This window comes from Daphnia carinata, chromosome 6 (assembly GCF_022539665.2).
Source record: "Daphnia carinata strain CSIRO-1 chromosome 6, CSIRO_AGI_Dcar_HiC_V3, whole genome shotgun sequence".
Taxonomy (NCBI): domain Eukaryota; kingdom Metazoa; phylum Arthropoda; class Branchiopoda; order Diplostraca; family Daphniidae; genus Daphnia; species Daphnia carinata.
In genome coordinates, this window is record NC_081336.1 from 4,052,230 (window position 1) to 4,069,931 (window position 17,702).

Genomic DNA, 17,702 nt, shown 5'->3' on the forward strand with positions numbered 1-17,702 from the left:
CTACGCGTTGTGTCTATTGAATTCATCGATTGCCAGTGTGATTCCCTTTCTTTGCACGCGGGTCCGTGATGATGATGACACTTCAATAACAAGGACACCCCTATCGAGCAAATTAAAAAAAAAAAAAAAATGAAAGATTCTCAAAGTCATTAGCGATTCATTTGATATCGGTCGGACGATCAAAGAAGAAAAAAAAAAAAAAAAAAGGTGCCTCGCACGGTGACCTATTCAATATCGAAACAACATGAAAAGAGAAGAAAAGAGACAAACCATCAACTGACAAACAACGAAAAAAAAAAAAGAATTGAAAGAATTTAGTTTTTTTTTTTTTCACTTAAAGAAAAAAAAAAAGTATTATAATAATAATAATACTATGAAGTTCCAAAAGAATTTCAAAAAAAAAAAAAAAGAATGAGAGAGAGAAAGATAATCCGGGGCTTAATTTCATTTTAACGAGCTCTCTCTCGCTATGTAAAGCTGCTTGGTGTGCTGCTTGATGATGATGCGCTTCATTATATTCTTTTTTATTTTCTCTCTTTCTTTCATCCCCCCCCCCCCCAAAAAAAAAAGACTGGCCTTTGCGCTGGCCCTGGCAACTTAGTCATCCTTCAAGATGAATCAAATCCATCCAGTCATTCTAAGACCTTTTCATAATAATAGTGATTTAATATCTCCCAAAGGGTGACGTGGCCAGAATTCAGTCGACCGTTCAGACATCCCTTTAATTTTTTTTTTCACATATTTTGCCCGTCCAAAGAGAAACGGGCCGTCTACGAATTTTTCTCATTTTTTTTTTTTATTCGGTGGACAAACGACAACGACACACCCCCCATTTCTTTTCTTTTTTTCTCTATTTTTCAAAAGAACAAAAAAAAACAACAAACTGTTGCCTCCTGTAAGAGACTCGGCCGTCCCAGATCGAGGCTGGCCCAGTATCGGATTTCAATCGGGCCGCCGCTCCCAAAAAAAAAAGAAAAAAGAAAAAAGAAAAAGGAAAACAAAAAAAAAATTTGCCTTTTATGAAAGATTTTCAATTAACCAATGCCACTCATTCAACGTTCCCTAAATTGGCTGATCTCATTCCGAGATTGACTGGCTTAATGACTTTGTGGTGAGAATGTGAGTAGGCGCTGAAATATTTCCCCTCCACCCACCCACCCCTCCTCTCTTTTGTTGTCGTCGTTGCCTTGCGCGCACGCACACACTCACGGGAGAAACGCCGGCAACACACACACACACACACACACACACACACACACACACACACACACACACACACACACACACATCATCACATCCTTCGCGACGCTCACAATGGACCGGAGATGGAGGAGGGTTAAAGAAGAAAAAAGGTTCAAGAAAAAGCGAAACTTCTTTCTTTTCCTCGCTTGTGTCCCACTTCTCAGTATTATAACCGAACTGCCTTACCTCCTTCTCTTATTTGCTCCCCTATAAAAAATAAGAGTTCTCACGCTGCAGCCGTAACCCTTTCCATTCGCAGGGAGGAGGAGGGAAAAAAAAAAGAAAGAAGAACAAAAAAAAAAAAAAAAAAAAAAAAAAACAGTTCTGTGGGCAGGAACGTCAAGAACTGTCGAATATAAGAAATTAGGCGACAGGTTTGTTGTTTTGTTTTTTGTTTTTTTCTCGGGATTTTCTTTTTTTTTTTTTGATCGGCCGGATGTAACTCTTACTTCTCGAACGATTTGAATACAAAATTATATATAACAAGAAACCGCGTTCAAAAAAAAAAAAAAAAGGGCACCTGGCTCTACGTACAAGCGCATTCCAGCCCTCGAGGTACTTCTTTAGAAAGAAAGAAAAAAAAATATATATAAAGCTCCTTCTTTCTTTTTCTATGTCTAGCTTTTTTCCCTTTTTTTTCTTCTTTTTATTATTCTTTCATTCCCTTTTGTTAAATGTATTCCATCATCGCGCTTAAAGGGAGGTCGGCGCACTCGCTCCGCGGGATACTCGAAGCTTAAAGACAATCAACACCGGGCGTTTGTCTGTGCGTGTGTGGCTCCTTTTCTTTCTTAATTGATGAAGTGGCCCCCCCAACTCAAATGCCATAGCAATGCTTCTCAAAAGAGGCAAAGATGGGATAGGAATAAAAAGCCACCCTGGCTTGTTAGAAAAGCAGAGAGGAGTGAAATGGGGGCTGTCGCAGGCAGTGTGCAGGCAGATTCATCATCCCTTTGGCTGGGCACGATGACAAAAGAGTGGTGGCTGGTGCCACTCGAATTCAAGTAGGATTACGACCCCTTCCTGACAGACTCTCTGCTGATGGCACTCGGGTGACATAAAACTCCATTGATAATGTAAACCTGATGAGCTCTCACCTTGCTGGAAGTAGTTGGCTTTCCTGACATAGACACACACCAGGGCCATGAGCTGCAGCTGGGAAAGGCGCTGGCGTGTAGAGGCCGGCAAGGGGAGCAGGTCTCGCAAGTGACCTATCTCTGTGTTGATCAGGTCACGGCGCAGCTTGCTGGCCCCCTTGGTCGACTTGCTGGCATCAAAGCTGCTAGAGGAAAGAGAAAAAAAAAAAAGAGTTTAGGGTTCGTCCACACTCCAATTCAGGACACCTAATACGATGAGGAAAGCTATTAATAGGAACTTGTAATAAAAAAAAGGCACTAATGATTAGGGGATTTCAACAGACGAATGTGATACGAGCCTTCTAAGGTGGTGGGCCCATCAGTTTTTTGTTACCTCTCGAATCGTTGACGGAAACCATTTCAACGACAGGGCAAATAAATCAATGGCACACGTTGAGATCACTACACAGATTGGTTCGGTCATAACGTCAAAAGTCTCGTTTCTTCTTTCTTTTTTCGTTTAAGTGCAACAGGGGAAAAATGGAAGAGAACGATCCAGTTATGCAATAAAACTCCCATGTGCTTACGAGTTTCAGAGCAGACGAACCACAGTGATCATTTTCTTTGTTTTTCTTTTGTTTTCTTTCGTTTTTAAGCGCGCACAGTTCAGCAACAATAAATCAACAATGGCTGCCCCGACTCAAATTGCTGATTTTTTTTTTTTTGTTTCTGGTTCTTTCTCTTTTAGTGTTGGAACAGGAAGGGGGAGGCCACAGCCGTGTCATCAATCCGAAAGTTCACTCATCAGTTGGAGAGTTGTGCGCGCGCACTTTGCCAACGACGATACGATACGTCGTAAAGCATTTCCCTCTTTCCTAATTTTTGTCTCTTTTTTTTTTATTATTATGATTGTCATTATAATCAACACAATCAGAGAGACGAACGCAATAAAGAAAGAAAGAAACCTCAAAAAAAAAAAAAAACATTTTCCCGAAGTACTGGCGTCAGTCTCTTCCATTGAATCTTCTTCTCTTTTTTCTTTTGTTACGTGGCAAGTATTTTGGGGTAATACCTTGACTTTTGGGATTTTACGAGCCCATTCCATCAAAAACAAAACACAAAAAAAAAAAAAAAAAAAAAAAACGAAAAAAAAAAAAAAATAAATAAATAAAGTGAAAAAAAAAGAAAAGAAAAGAATGGAGGGACATTGCAGCACTCTAGTGACGTTTTCTTTCATTTCGGGAAAACAATAATAAAAATAGCATGATCCCTTTGGTCAGAGGTGCTGGTCGTAAAACAAAAAAAACTACGAAAAGGAAAGAAGTTGATGACTCGAGCCATTTGGAATTGAAATGGTTTTTTTTTTTTTTTAGTTTCAAAAAAAAAAAAAAGAACTAGAAATAAGCTATTAGTTCTCTTTTTCCTCTCTTCCCGCATACCTTTTCTATTCTTTTTTTTTTTTTGAAAAAAAAAAAAAAAAAAAAAAAGAGACGACAGTCGAAAGATGACGGTGATGATGATGGGAAATAAGACAGAAGTGGGGGGGGGAAATGCCACCAACCAGTAGCTAAATGGTTATCAAATCGTAATCTTTTTCACTATACACAAGCAGTTAGACTAAAGCTATATAAGCTGGGAGAGCCAGTAGCAGGTTCAGCATTCCCCTACGTCTTTCCAAAAGACACTATATACACAGCCACAAAAACAAGAGCTGAAATTTAGATATATATATATATATTGTTTTTTCGTTTTTTTTTTTTAAATAGAAAAAATTCCCTTTTGTCGGCATGATCGATCTCATTCCGGACATTCTACTTTATGTACATATATATATATTCTTATCATCACCCTTTACATATACAAGAGTATATTATGAATCCTATTTTATTTTTGTTTTTGTTTTTTTTTTTCCTCTCTTGAATCTCTCAACGATAAGTGTGTGCACATCAGGTACACACACACACATCTATATACAAATGTGTGCAGTTTGAATAAATGCAATCATTTTGGGGAAGGGATAGAACCCGTTTTTCTTTCTTCCTTCCTCTTGAATAGATGATTAGAAATATTTTTTTTTTTTTCCAAACAATTGTAATCGCCAAAAGAAAAAAAAAAAAAAAAAAAGAGTCGAGGTCATTTTCCGCCTGCCATAACAGCAGAAACAATAACAATCGTCTTTCCCTCCATTTTTTTTTTTTTTTTTTTATACATTTATATGAAATTCGAGTTTTGCAGGTGTTTGATAAGCTAGCCACTGACATTGGATGAACCAGGACGATTACACGTTCTCGCCTTTCAACACACACACACACACACACACACAAAAAAAAAAAGAAGAAGAAGAGAAGGACGTAATATAGCCAGTACTACGGAACGTTGTATATTTATATGTATAAAAATGAAAAGGTGCGACAAGTCCCTTAATAATAACCGCCACCTTTATAGAAGAAGAAGAACAGGAAGAGAAGATAACAACTTAACATCTTTCTCTATCTCTTGCTGGTGGTGGTTATATTGTAGAGCAATTCAGCCCTGAAGCATTCACTTATTTTTTTTTTTTTTTTCTGTCGGGGTTGCTCTGGGCCACAAGGTCTATTTTTATTTTTTTTTTCTGGCGTCTAGCGTCGCCGGAAGTGGACCACAAAATGTTATTTAAGTTTTTTTTTTGTTTTTTTTTTTCCATTCGTATCCCCTCCCCCCTTCTCTTTTAAAGGTGACCGGTAAAGGTAAAAATAACATAAAAATTGGGACCGTTTAAATGAAACCCAAAGTATTTGTGTGTGTGTGTGTGTGTGTGTGTGTGTGTGTCTTGCATTGCCATTGCCTAAAACGATAGCTTCTACGGTTATGAGCACGGACGTAAATCACGCGCACACATTTTGTTGTTTTCATTTGAAAACGATGGCGACGGCGCAATTTGAACGAAAAAGTCCACAACTCCCTTTTTATTTTGATTAAGTCTCAGTCTCCTCTTTTCTTTTCTCTTCGTTGATTAATACCTGGCTGAAAAATGCGTGTGTGTCCCGAAGAATTGCCTATAGCTAATCGCGGACAGGTATGGGGCGCGACGCTCGTTAAGGCTCCTTCAATTATATCTTGATGACTAGAGCTAATTATCACATTATGATTAGTTAGTCGTTTTCTTTTCCTTTTTGCTTGCAGTGTCTTTTGGACAAAGCAACGGACATTATTTTAATCGTATCCTCCCTCATTTTGATTTTTTTTTTTTTTTTCTCCTACGAGTTTGAAAAGCGGGTCGAAGAGTCCAGTTTGCAACGTTCTAATATTAAACAAACACAGATATCATAACTAATAATAACTCGGCGGTTGGCATTCAACGCATTATATTTTCCAGTCTTTTAATCAAAGCGAGAGCATCTCGTGCAACGTCTGTTTACATCAACGTCTAACTGTCAACGTCCTTGCCCAGTTGTTGACTGGACCGTGATGACTCGTATCGGCCTCGTTTTTTAACTTTCCCATAGCTGTTGCAGAACAAAAGAAGTTGTAACAAGACGACGAGTTCATTTTTTTTTTTTTCTATTTTTTTTTTTTTTTTTTTTCTATCTCTTGATTGCGCTTTCCAATTGTGATGTAGTAGTACTACTACTACAACACAAAAACGAAAAGAAAAACCAGTTGCCGCACCGGAGCAGAAAAACGAATCAAACAAAAGATTTTTTTTTTTTATTCTTGTTTCTTTTTCACCTGTCGAGAAGAAAAAGAAAATAACGCGGGCATATGCATAAAATACTTGTCTTGGCTGTCTTAACTGTCTCTCCCCCCCCCCTCTTTTTACCATAGAGCCGATATGATGGGAAACGTGAAGAGATGCGGAAGCAAACGCTCCGTTCCGAACGAGTTTTACCTGTGCAATCTGTACGACTACACACACAGACACCCGTATTAACAAACAAAAGACGACCGAATGATGGCAAAAAAAAAAAAAAAAAAAAGGGTTGATGGGAAAAACCCCAGAAAAAAAAGGGGAGCGAAATGAGTCGCAAATTTGTGATGTAAAATATGTCAACTCTTCTTTTAAAACAAAGAAAAAAAAAAAAAAATTATGAAACAAACCCCCAGAAAAAAAAAAAAGAAGGATAGAAACCGCTGGCTGATGGATTCATTGAAGCCCGACGTAATTCGGCATAATACGAGGAGGAATAAATAATCACGCAGAGCTAAACACGCTGATAAGCGCTCGTGGTCTCTTTTGTATAAAAACTGTCCCGCACGATTGAAATATTAAAAAAAAAAAAAAAAAAAAAAAAACAACTTCGTTTTATGTCCGCCATTAAAAAGAAAAACGACACAGCTCAAAAGCAAACAAGAAAAAAGAAAAGGAGGAGATGAACATTCATAAACCATGTCACTATATGCTTCTATGATTCAAAAAATGAAGTCGTTAAAAATTCTCAAATTTCTTTTTTTTTTTTTTAATAAAAAATTTGGCCTCGTTTTATTATACCCACAGATTAAATGTAATTTCATTTTTTTTTTTGTTTACTTCGTTAATAGTCTATACGTGATCACTCTGGTCTGTTAACACTTCCGGAATGCTATGCATCTCGGTAGCCAAGACGCTCTGGGAGAACTGGCTAAACATTTCAGGAATTTTCTCTTTTTTTTTTGTCTTCTCTCTCTCTCTCTCTCTCTCTCTTTTTCCAGTTCAAAAACACAAAACAAAAAAAAAAAACAAAAAAAAAAAACCCAACGGGAAAATGACAAAAACGAAAAACCGAAAAACAGTGCAGACACACAACCGCTACACGGCAACATAATCGCGTATCATGAAAACAAGAAAAAGAATAAATTATATCTACCCTTCCCCCCCCCCCAAAAAAAAAAAAAAGAAAAAACTGAACGAAACAAGGAATCGTAAAAATTACAAGACGAAAGTAAAAAGACGACGCGCCAGTTCGTACTAACCAAATGAATCGGCTCATTATTCTTAATGATAGGAATTATACGATTCTTTTTTCTTTTTTTTTTCTTAAAAATAATTACTTTTCCATGAGAGAGAGAGAGAGAGAGAGAGGCACTCTACTTGGCTGTATAGAGTTGTCGGCGTCGCGGCGCAGTTCCTCTTCATTTAACCGACTGTGAATGAAAACGCGCGCGCCCGGCCATCTCCGTGTCTTTTGCCTGTCTGTCATGGAGAGAGTGTGTGTGAATTTCACACGACCCTCCCCCCCCCCCTTCTTCTTTTCTTCTCCGTACACACAGCTACGTGTGTGTGTATATAGACTACACACAAACCTACTACCTATGCGCAAGTGTATACTGTACGTATAATTTTTTGAAAAAAAAACAAAACAAAAAAAATGTGTGTGTGTGTGTGTGTGTGTGCAACAACGAACTAAAAAGAGCAGAGAGAAAGATGTGAAAAGACAATCGAGCCTTCTCTCTCTTTGATAACCAAATGAATAGCACGCAAGTTCTTTTTGGCAACTTTCACGCTGAGCAAACTCATACCTTTCCCTCATTAAACGGAGAGGGGAAAAAAAAAAAAAAAAGAATGGTTGCATAACATCCAGTTTCAGGTAAACAAGACAAAAAAAAAATTGTATAAAGTTTAAACCTCGTTGTGCTAACTGGTAGAATTCATCAAAAAAAAAAAAAAATAAATAAATAAAAGTGTGGAATTTTTTTTTGGATGTGTGGAAAATAAATGGGGACCCATTTTTCTATCGAAAAAGATCCTTGAGACAAGTGAAAAGGGAAAACAATTGAAAATTGGGAGGCTCTTTAGAGGAGGGGGGGAGCAAAATGAATGTGGGACCAGCGCATTCCGAACAATCAAACGTCCGTGCATAATTCGATAAACTTGTAAAAATGACCTATTCCTCGAACGTCTAGAGAGAGAGGAGCTTTTCAGCTGTACGTCGTTCTTGCACATAAATATATATTTTTTTTAAATAAGAGTTTCCGTGGAAATGGCCCATTAAAAAACGCCTATTCCACCTTTCGCTTGTTTGCCTTTTGTTGCCTTTCTTTCTTATTTATGTGAATGTCGACATTGAACGGAAATTGCCCCAGTTGTTCTCACTGGACAACAACACGCACTCAACAAACCCCACCACTAACGGCTCTATTTAGCAAATAAATGTCACTGAAAATGCATCATTTCCATGTCTCACTTTTTTTTTTTTTTTTTTTTTTGTTTTCTAAAGTGCCAATTCAACGCGTTCACTTCAGCCATTTGAAAAGCTTTTTTCTCTTGGTCGTGTCCTTTATTATTCATAAACCAATCGTTTGCCTAATTCGTCTCACACATCAACGGTGTGTGGAGCGTAGCACGTGACGTTCTAATTGACCGAGACACCTAAACCGAAAACAAAAGAAGATGTTCCGTCCACTTGATTAGGAATTCAAAGCGTGTGCATTTTTTTTTAAAAGAACGGTGGGCTACTCATCTAAAGTTCGTGATGAACGGACACGACCTAAATGTCAACTCGTCTTTTAATCTAACGATCGCAATTTGGAATTTTATTTTATTTTATTTCTTTTTTTTTTGGGACGTTACAACAGGTGGACACGCTAATTGTCGTGCATTTATTGACCTACACACGTACGAATTACGTTTCACTAATCGAATTTGAATGACCGTTTTTTTTTTTTTTTTGAGTTGCTAGACTTGAAGGGAACGCACTGATTCCTTATCTCTCTCTCTCGCTTTAAAATCCTATAATAGCCGCACCAACAAACGTTACATACATAATCTCCTAGATAGATTTAAAACTTCAAAGCGATGATGGCATTTGCGCTGTTTGGAGTGTGTGTGTGTGAGTGTGTGTGTGTGTACTCCTCAATTATCATCATCATCATCATCGTGATGGCGATGTGTGTAAGTCGCCCGCAGCGATGTGCGGCTTTTTTGGCTGGAGCTGGATGGAGCTGGCGTCCGGGTCATTCATTCAAATTACCATCAACTCTTTTTTTTGTGTGTGTGTGTGTGTGTGTTAAAGGGGGGGGGGGTTGTGTTTCTCTCAGTAAAAGTCCCCCTTTTTTTGTGTGTGTGTGTTCGTCCGTGTTCTCTCGGCGTCGCTCTCTATCTCATTGCGCATATGATCGTTAAAGTTTAAAAAAAAAAAAAAAAAAAAGAAAACTAAATGCGACCACCATTTCCCCTCGTTCATCCTCCTGCAGTTCATTCATGTCGACCTTGCCTTCTCCATGTCCCGAACATTCTTACCATTCGGCCTCGTTCATCCTCCTTATTACAGTCTTTTATATTTCGTCTACCTTTCTTTCTTTTTTTTTTTTTCTTACTTCAATAATTCCCTCACGCTCTTTTTTTTTTTTTTTTTTTTTGCTTCAACGAAATAAATTAAAAACGATTGCTGCCGGATGACGTCCATCGGCCTAGATAGAAACCTATACGACTCTATCATCGCGCGCATTTAAACGTCTAGTCTTCCTTTATAAGCATACAATCAAAAGAATTTTTGAAAGGGGAGCACAGTCCCGAAAAAATGCCACTATTTTTTTTTGTGTGTGTTCTTCCTTCTCCCATCGTTACCTTCGTATATACACTGTGTGTGTGTGTGTAAATATATGCGAAAAAAACCTGGAGTGCTGATGGGCGGGCGCTGCATTTTTTGCAGCCACACGTGTATGTATATATATATATCTGATATACACACACACATACAACGTCTACAAGAAACGGGCAGCAATGGGAGAGAGAGAGGCGACGCAACCCGGATCTACACACTCTCCTCTTATAAATACACGCAGCAACGTAGGGCGAAATGAAGAGAGAGAGAGAGAGAGAGAGAGAAAAAAGCCACTCACGCGAATACACAAAAGAGATCGTCTCTCTTTTTTGTTTTCATTTGTCGTTATTTATTTTTTTTTTTTTTTGTTGGGTGGATTATGTTAGCCTACGTTATGCAATGTAAAGAAAAACAGGTGAATAAATGTTTGACGCTATCATTGTCCTGTTTTTTTTTTTTTTTTTTTTTTAAGGATACATTTTTTTGAGCAAGCAAAAACTGTACGGTGCAAATAAACAAATTTGGGGGATTTCTTTGTTCGAGTCTTAAGTGTTTGCTGTCATAATACTAACGCCCATCTTGTATCCGTCGGCGGACACGACAAGAAAGAAAAAAAACGAACACACGAATCAATTTCATTATGACATTTTTTTTTTTTTTTTTTTCGAAGGCAAACTTCGATGCCGGAGTTTAATATCGAAAAACAAAAAATGAACGCGCTTATCTTTTTTAGTTTCATTTAAAAACAAATAAGAAATTCTATTTTTTTTTGTGTGTGTGTGTACGGGAGCGAATGAAAAACAAAAAAAAAAAAAAATAGATATATAAATAGCGTGACCGACCTGCACATTTGAATGATATCCTGCATCGGTAATAGAAACAAACTTCCGCAGCTGAATCCCTTTCTCCGTGTCGTCCGTTTTAAATTTTTTTTTTCTTTTTCTTTCTTCCTTCGCTTTTGTTTCTTCTCTTATTATTATTTCTTTCTTTTTTATTATTATTATAGTCTTTTTTTTTGTAGTTTTGTCTCTCTCTCTCTCTCTCTCTCTTTTCTCAATTTTCTTCTTCTTCTTTTCTTTAAATTTTATTGAGACGACAGTCACAACAACAACAACAAAAAAGAAGAAGGGGGGCCTGGTCGCCGGCGTCGATCGTCGTCGTAGCCTCGGGATTTTTATTTTTATTTTTTTTTTTTTTCGATTACGACCCCAACAAAAAAAAAAAAAAAAAAGAGAAGAATCAAATAGATTGCGATTTACAGTCTTTGCGGCTACTGGCACGGCACTGAGTGAAACTCACGGCAGTCAACGACACAAACTACCGGAGCAGGTAACAAAAATAGTCTCCAACCAAATAACACGTGATTCTTTTTTTTTTTTTTTTTTCAAATTCACCAGGGTTCAATTTGAAATTTTTCTTCCTTGCCAAGATCCGCGTTTTGTTAAAATCAAATTCAAGTGAAAAACGCAAATCGAATCGATGCACGATCTTTTGTAATTGGCCAATTTTCAAAACCAAACACAAGACGATGAACGAGTTTAACACTTGGGAGTAGTAGAACTTCCCCCCCCAAAAAAAACAAAAAAAAAATAAACAACAAACTAAAAAATTGGATTTCACGGGACGACGGGGTGGGAGGTTCCGTCTCGGACGGAGCAGCCCGGTCGACTGGAGAGTGCCCAAGTCAGGTAAGAGCCACTTAACAGTTACCTCTCTCTCACTGTTCTACCAGCAAACGTATGGAGTATACACAGGAATAAAAAAAAATAAAAAAAAAAAATAAGGGGGAGGTGGAGGAATAAGGCGAACAAGAAGAAGAAGAAGGAACGTGTGTAGAGAGAGAGAGAGAGACTCTTGTGTGGGTTTGAGCTTCTAATGCCATTTTCTATAGCCATTTTTGTTTTGTTTTGTTATTCTATTCGTTGTTGGGACACCTGTGAGGGTAGCCACCTAGCGGCAGCTTTCTCGTTTTCGAAAACTTTATTTTCTCTTTTTTGCATTGGACGCCCGTTCCCAATCTACAGACACAGACAGTATCCTAATAATAATAATAGTAATAACACTACTAGGTCGTTTTTGATCTCTGACCTCCGCTGAACTCTTTAGGATGTATAAATAAAGAGCATTATATTCCGCTGCGCGCGATACGTACGCATATAACCTATACGCTGCGCTAAAAGCCTCAGTCGAATTCGGAAGCCATCCATTAAACGACTGGCCCTATTTTTCTAAAAACGGCCATTAAACAAAATAAAACACGAAATACACAGGAAAAAAAAAAAGAAATGAAGCGCAATTTTATTTGATGCAAAAAATGTTTAAATAATTTCCCTCCCTTGTCCTCATATATAGTAATAATTTTGGGAATCCCTATTTAAGGAATGTCGTAGGGCGACCTGTTGACTACCGTGGAATGACGACTCTTTTTGTTTTTTTTTGTTTTTTTTCTAAAATATCTCCTCTTCTTTTTCTTTCTTTCCATTTTAATTGGTACGATAAGTGCCATGTTTGACTCGTTCGGCACTCAGGCACCCCCCCGCTCTTTACAACTTATATTAACGAAATAAATGTGGGGAGAGGGGGGGAGGGAGAATAAATAAATACAAGAGAAGCCCATATAATACAAAGACGTCAAGTTGCGTCCCGTCAAACTGGAAAACGATTCACATTACGAAATAAATATGTATACTCGTCCTTAAGTTAATATGCGAGAGAATGTGTGTATATATATATATATATACCATGGGAAAGTGACGTTATATGTGCATCACTAACCAGAATGGAACGATGACAGGGAAAAACTAGTTCCCCATTTATCGCTTCAACCGCGTCTCGTCTGCATCGTATAATTGAACAGTTTCTCATCAACTTCATCCACGTTCGCTTTCAATCAACAAGTTTTTAATTAATAGCCTATTTTTTTTTGTGTGTGTGTAACCTCCGTTCAAATAAGACAACGTTGAAATTCGATAGCCAAAACCAAGAAATATAGCTTCACTATTGGTGCTTTAAAAGGATCGATGTAAAAAAAAACAAAAAAAAACGGTGTATCGGTGTATATGGACGCAATAAATGATGTCGCCTGTAGCTACCATTAAAAAAAAAAAGAGAGAGAATGAGTATAGCGTACGGGTATATTTATAGTTCGGCAGCAAAATGTGTGTATAACTTACTGAATTGCGTATACCTATCGCCAATACATGCACATATTCAAATGGAGAAAAGATTGGAACTTTTGAGCGGCTATGTAATAATCATTGCCCGGACGGGATAATGTGATATATCAGGTAATCACAGGTTCTGGTAGTCAGCATCAAACACAGTCAATTTAACCTCTGTTTTTTTTTTTTTTTAAGAATTAAATTTTAAATTTCAAAAAAAAAAAAAAAACCTGTAATATGTCTTCTGTTGTTGAACGCCTCCAGCTGGAAATTCAAAACTCTATATTTAATCTCTATACACACTATGTGTGTGTAATGGCGTGCCTATGCACGTCCACGTGAGTACAGATACCTGTGTGCTCTGTGTAACAGCTCTTTTCCCATATCCGTCCGCTAGATGATGAACATTATTCGTGTATGGCTTTGATGGAAATGGAATTTATTATTTAAAAAAAAAAAAAAATCAAGAAAAAAAAAAAAGAAACAATCAAAATGTAGACCAAGATGAGGGGTAGTATATTGTTATATAAGTAAACATTCGACCCTGTCTTCGTTTTCTTGTCCCCCCCTAAAAGTCGGTGTGGTTATAGAACGTAATCGTTAGTCCCAAGGATTTTTTTTTCTTTTCTTTAGTTTCCCATTGATGATTAATTTCCGATTGATAAGATCTTTTCCCTCTTGGTTGAGACGTTTTTGGTGGTTTTTTTTTTTTTGTATAGAGAAAGAAAAGAGACGACCGAGAGGATTGAAGGTGCCTGATGGACTATTCAAATGTCTAAAAGATTTTCTTTTTTTTTCCTTCCCCTTAAAATAAATACATTGAAGGAGAAAGAGCCACTGAAGCTACCGTTTTCCCCATTCCATTATGCCTCTTATCTTTCCTCTTCTTTTCCGTCTTTATTCACATTTTATATTCTTCAACTACGTTCTTTTTTTTTTTTTATTCAAGAAGAAAATAGAAAGACGAAAAAGCCCCACAGACAGCAGAGAACACTCGGTTGCCGGATGGCCGACTATATAGACACTACTGCTGCTGTATAGCACTCAAACGTCTGAACAAACGAAACACTCCCAGATGCTTTTATGTCATATATACTGAGTGAACGCGTTAAAGAAAAAAAAAAAAAATATGACAGAAAAAAAGGGGCCTCTCTTTCTTTTTTTTTCCGCATTTCAAATCAGATACATTCTGATTTCTCCGCTGAATAAATGTTAAAACAAAAAAGAGAAGGTGCCCTTTGACCCTATGTAGAAAGGGAGAGACAATGTGTAGTGTTTCATTTTGGTGCTTAATCATAAAAGAAAATGGTTTCTTCAGTTGTTGGATTGGACAGTAGGCTACTTTCCATTAACTCTGAATTTCAGAGTACGACAAATAGTATACAGGGGGTGGTATACGATGTATTAAAAAATGGTTGATGTTGAAGTGATGCGATGTGTATATATATAAGTGAATTTGATACAGAATACATCTCTCTATTTGTTTATTTATTTATTGTGTCTATATATTTTTTTTTTGTTGACACATTGCTCTCATCGCATCTATTTTTATTGTGGCCATTTCTTTGCTGTTGTTCAACGAAGTGGAGACGTCGAACGGATGGATGCGGACGGACGCGGATTGCGAGAATAAAAGGACCGTAGTTGAAAAAAAGGGGGACAGGCTCCATTGAATATTCCTCTAAATTCTTCTGAAAATCTCTTTTATTTATCCCTACATTTATTTTTTTTTTGTATTTACACTTCCTTTAGCATTTTTTATTTTTATCAAAATATATACTGTACATACCGGTATTCACCTTTTACCAGCCATACTGTGATGTTACTCGTCGAGTTTGATAAATAAAGAGGTCCGGCTTTACGTATAGAAGAAGAGACCGTTATGGAACACAGCTGCACTGCGCACAATCAAAATGGTACAACCGAGAAAACTGATGATAATATAAAATCCAAGTCACTCTTCTCTCTCTTTCCGTATGTACCTTCGCTGCTGTGTATATAACCTCCATTTTCTTCAAACTATTATGTTACGTCCAAGATCAAATAAATCAAGCTATTGAAGCGCAATCAAGTGGTCAGCAGACGTCATCACGAACGGGTATCTAAATGCGACAGCAGGCGCACCATCATCTTGAAATTGCTATTGAAGCTATGCTTCCCACAGTTGTTGTTATACCTGATTTGAAATGTTTTCCGAAATTACCGGGAAGTTCAAAATTGCTGAGCACTGTCTGATACGTAACAGAAACTGCGATCCGGTCGAATGGGTTGATTCGACTTTGTTTTTTTTCATTGTTACTGATCTTATTATGGTGGTCAATTGATCTTTCTTATTGAATGCCCACTCCTTTTCTATGACTCCCTGGGCGTGCTTTTGACAGTTGGAAATGAAAGGCCCGTTGTTCTTCCTTGTTTTCGCTCTTTCGCCTTCCTGTACACTGATGTTCTTGCACTGCCAGCATCAATACGTTTCTTTGAACAATAACGTTGAAGCCATTCTATTAAATTTCAACGGTTTATTTCTTTTCAAATGTTGGCAAGACTTCAATTGAAGAGACAGTTTCCCCAAATTTTAAGCGTTTCAAAACAAAAAAAAAAGAATGAACACTAGACAGAGTTTGTCCCGACTAGACAGTGTAGCCTATTCATTAAGTGTCGAATACATTTGGGCCGTATGGGCGAGGTCGTCCTACCGATTCCGCGGGGGCGTATACCAAATCATCTAGCTGGTCAGCCAGCATCCGGGAGCAGCCTGGCTTATGTTCTTTTACGTTGCTGCCCTGCTTGATCAAAAATAAGAAAAAAAAAAAAATAGATAACCCAAAAGACCTTCACACGTCATCATCGTCCAGCAAACCAAAATGGCTGACTCGGCATTCAAAAGTCCCCTGTCTATGGAAAAAAGAATATACGCAGCAACTTTTGGAGGGTTTCTTTTTTTTTTTTTTTACCGCCATTAATGTTTACAAGTAAAGATTACATAGCATCCAAGGCCTACATACTATAACACACCTGCCACCCCCTTTTTTTTCATTAAATGGAAAACAAAAAATAAAGGAAAGAGTCATGGACGAAAGAAGAAAAGAAACGGGAATCTGTAATCAAGCTCTGAAATCGTTTAAGTCTGAAGAAGAAAATGGATCGGAATTTTCGGATGCTTTGATGGAATGCCCCGCGTGAATGCATCAGTCAAAACATTGGCCATTGATCGTCGATCCTCTCTTTTCCCTTCCCCCTTCACTTTTTCTTCATGCTGTTACGGATAAAAGAATTAGAACTATACGGCCCATAGTATTCCCATTCTACGAGGGCATTAAACAATGCATCATCCCGGTAGGACGCTTTTATTCAGCTTCGTCAACAGCCCGCGAATATCATGACGTTGGTCGTGTAACGAAGACTAGGCAGTTAATGAGCCTTCTCCTCATCTGGTCTTCTTCATCGTCTCATCTTTTCAAAAAGGAAATCGTTTCTTCTTCGCCCTTTTGTCGTCGTTTCTCCCCCTTCTTTTTTTTTCTTGTATCTTGATCGAGCTTCAATCATTGCCAACTGACTCGATTTTTGCCTTTCTTTTTCAATCCGCTTTGTTTTCTCTTCCTTTTTTTTTCTGTGTAGATAAATTAAAATAATGTTCAATCTCAACGGTCGTTACAGAGCGGGGGGAAACGGTGTCTCTTATACATCCGACCGGCTCGCCACGGCATCAGACGATAACCGGTTATCACAAGTTATTTGTTTTTTTCTTTTATGCACGTATTGTTATATACCTATCCACTCTGCCTTACGTGTGTATATATATATATATATATATATATATATATATATTTTTATTATTATTATACACGGTGGTGTACACAATCGACGTTTGATTTTGCTTTATGGCTATTTGTTCGCTTTTCTTTTTTTTTTTTTTTTTTGTTTTTTTTTTGGGGGGGTTCGCTGTATCGATATACCGGTCAAATTGCTTCATTTTTTCCCCTCAGATCTTTAATATGAGTGATCGGGTCTATCCCCAGTCTTTATTTTCCCACGTACTTTTGAAAGAACTCGTTTTATTTTTCGTGACGTCCCTGTGGTTTAGTGGAATCGACGAGAGAAAAGAAAAAAAAAAAAAGACGTTTTTCCTTGACCGACAAATACACATAACATGCGCATTTAAAGGTCAACTACCTTTCTTTTTGTTTCCTTTGAATTCGCGGTCAACTCTTGAATACGTCATCGTTTTCAATTATGTAAAAAAAATAAATATATTTAGGATATGAAACAAAAGGGAAAACGTATAGAAAATGTTGTACTTTCCGCGTATTTTCTCACAGTCTTGTTTCTTTTATAAAAAAAAAATGGCTTTCTCCTAGTTTTCAAAAGAAAAACAAGATCGGGTCGATGTTTGTTTACTAAATCTTTTGTTTCTTTCCTCCACGAAAAAAAAAATATATATATATTGATGGAATATAACTCTCTCTTTATATCGACACACACACGACGGTTGCGCATAAAGTAGGGATGAAATCTATTGTATTAGAGACTGGCTGAGACAGCTAACGAGATCGGAATAGAAAAAAACGAGGACGATGGGCCTCTATCTGCCTCGTTCCAACTTTGAAATGAGAAGAATAACAAAATTTAAAAAAATATAATAGATAAATAAAAAAGAGAGGTATATAGTTGTTTTTTGTTTTTGTTTTTGTTTTTAAATAGAAGAACAGTTATTCAATGCTTATCGT

General features: G+C 37.3%; 1 protein-coding gene across 4 annotated transcripts in view; it reads right to left on the reverse strand.

Annotated features, from left to right (window-relative positions):
• Positions 1-11,557, reverse strand: part of LOC130690017 (PAS domain-containing protein cky-1-like) — a 47,213-nt gene extending 35,656 nt beyond the window's left edge. The window contains exons 1-2 of one of the 4 annotated variants that reach the window (XM_057512973.2): positions 10,660-11,557; positions 2,340-2,524 (exon numbers count right to left, since the gene is read on the reverse strand). In XM_057512973.2, coding sequence (XP_057368956.1) covers positions 2,340-2,524; positions 10,660-10,685 — 211 coding nt within the window. In that variant the 5' untranslated portion in view covers positions 10,686-11,557. Of the gene's footprint in view, positions 1-2,339; positions 2,525-2,712; positions 2,818-10,659 lie in introns of those variants that run through there. The other 3 variants (XM_057512974.2, XM_059495693.1, XM_059495692.1) reach the window with 3 other exon arrangements.
• Between the last annotated feature and the right edge of the window lie 6,145 nt (positions 11,558-17,702).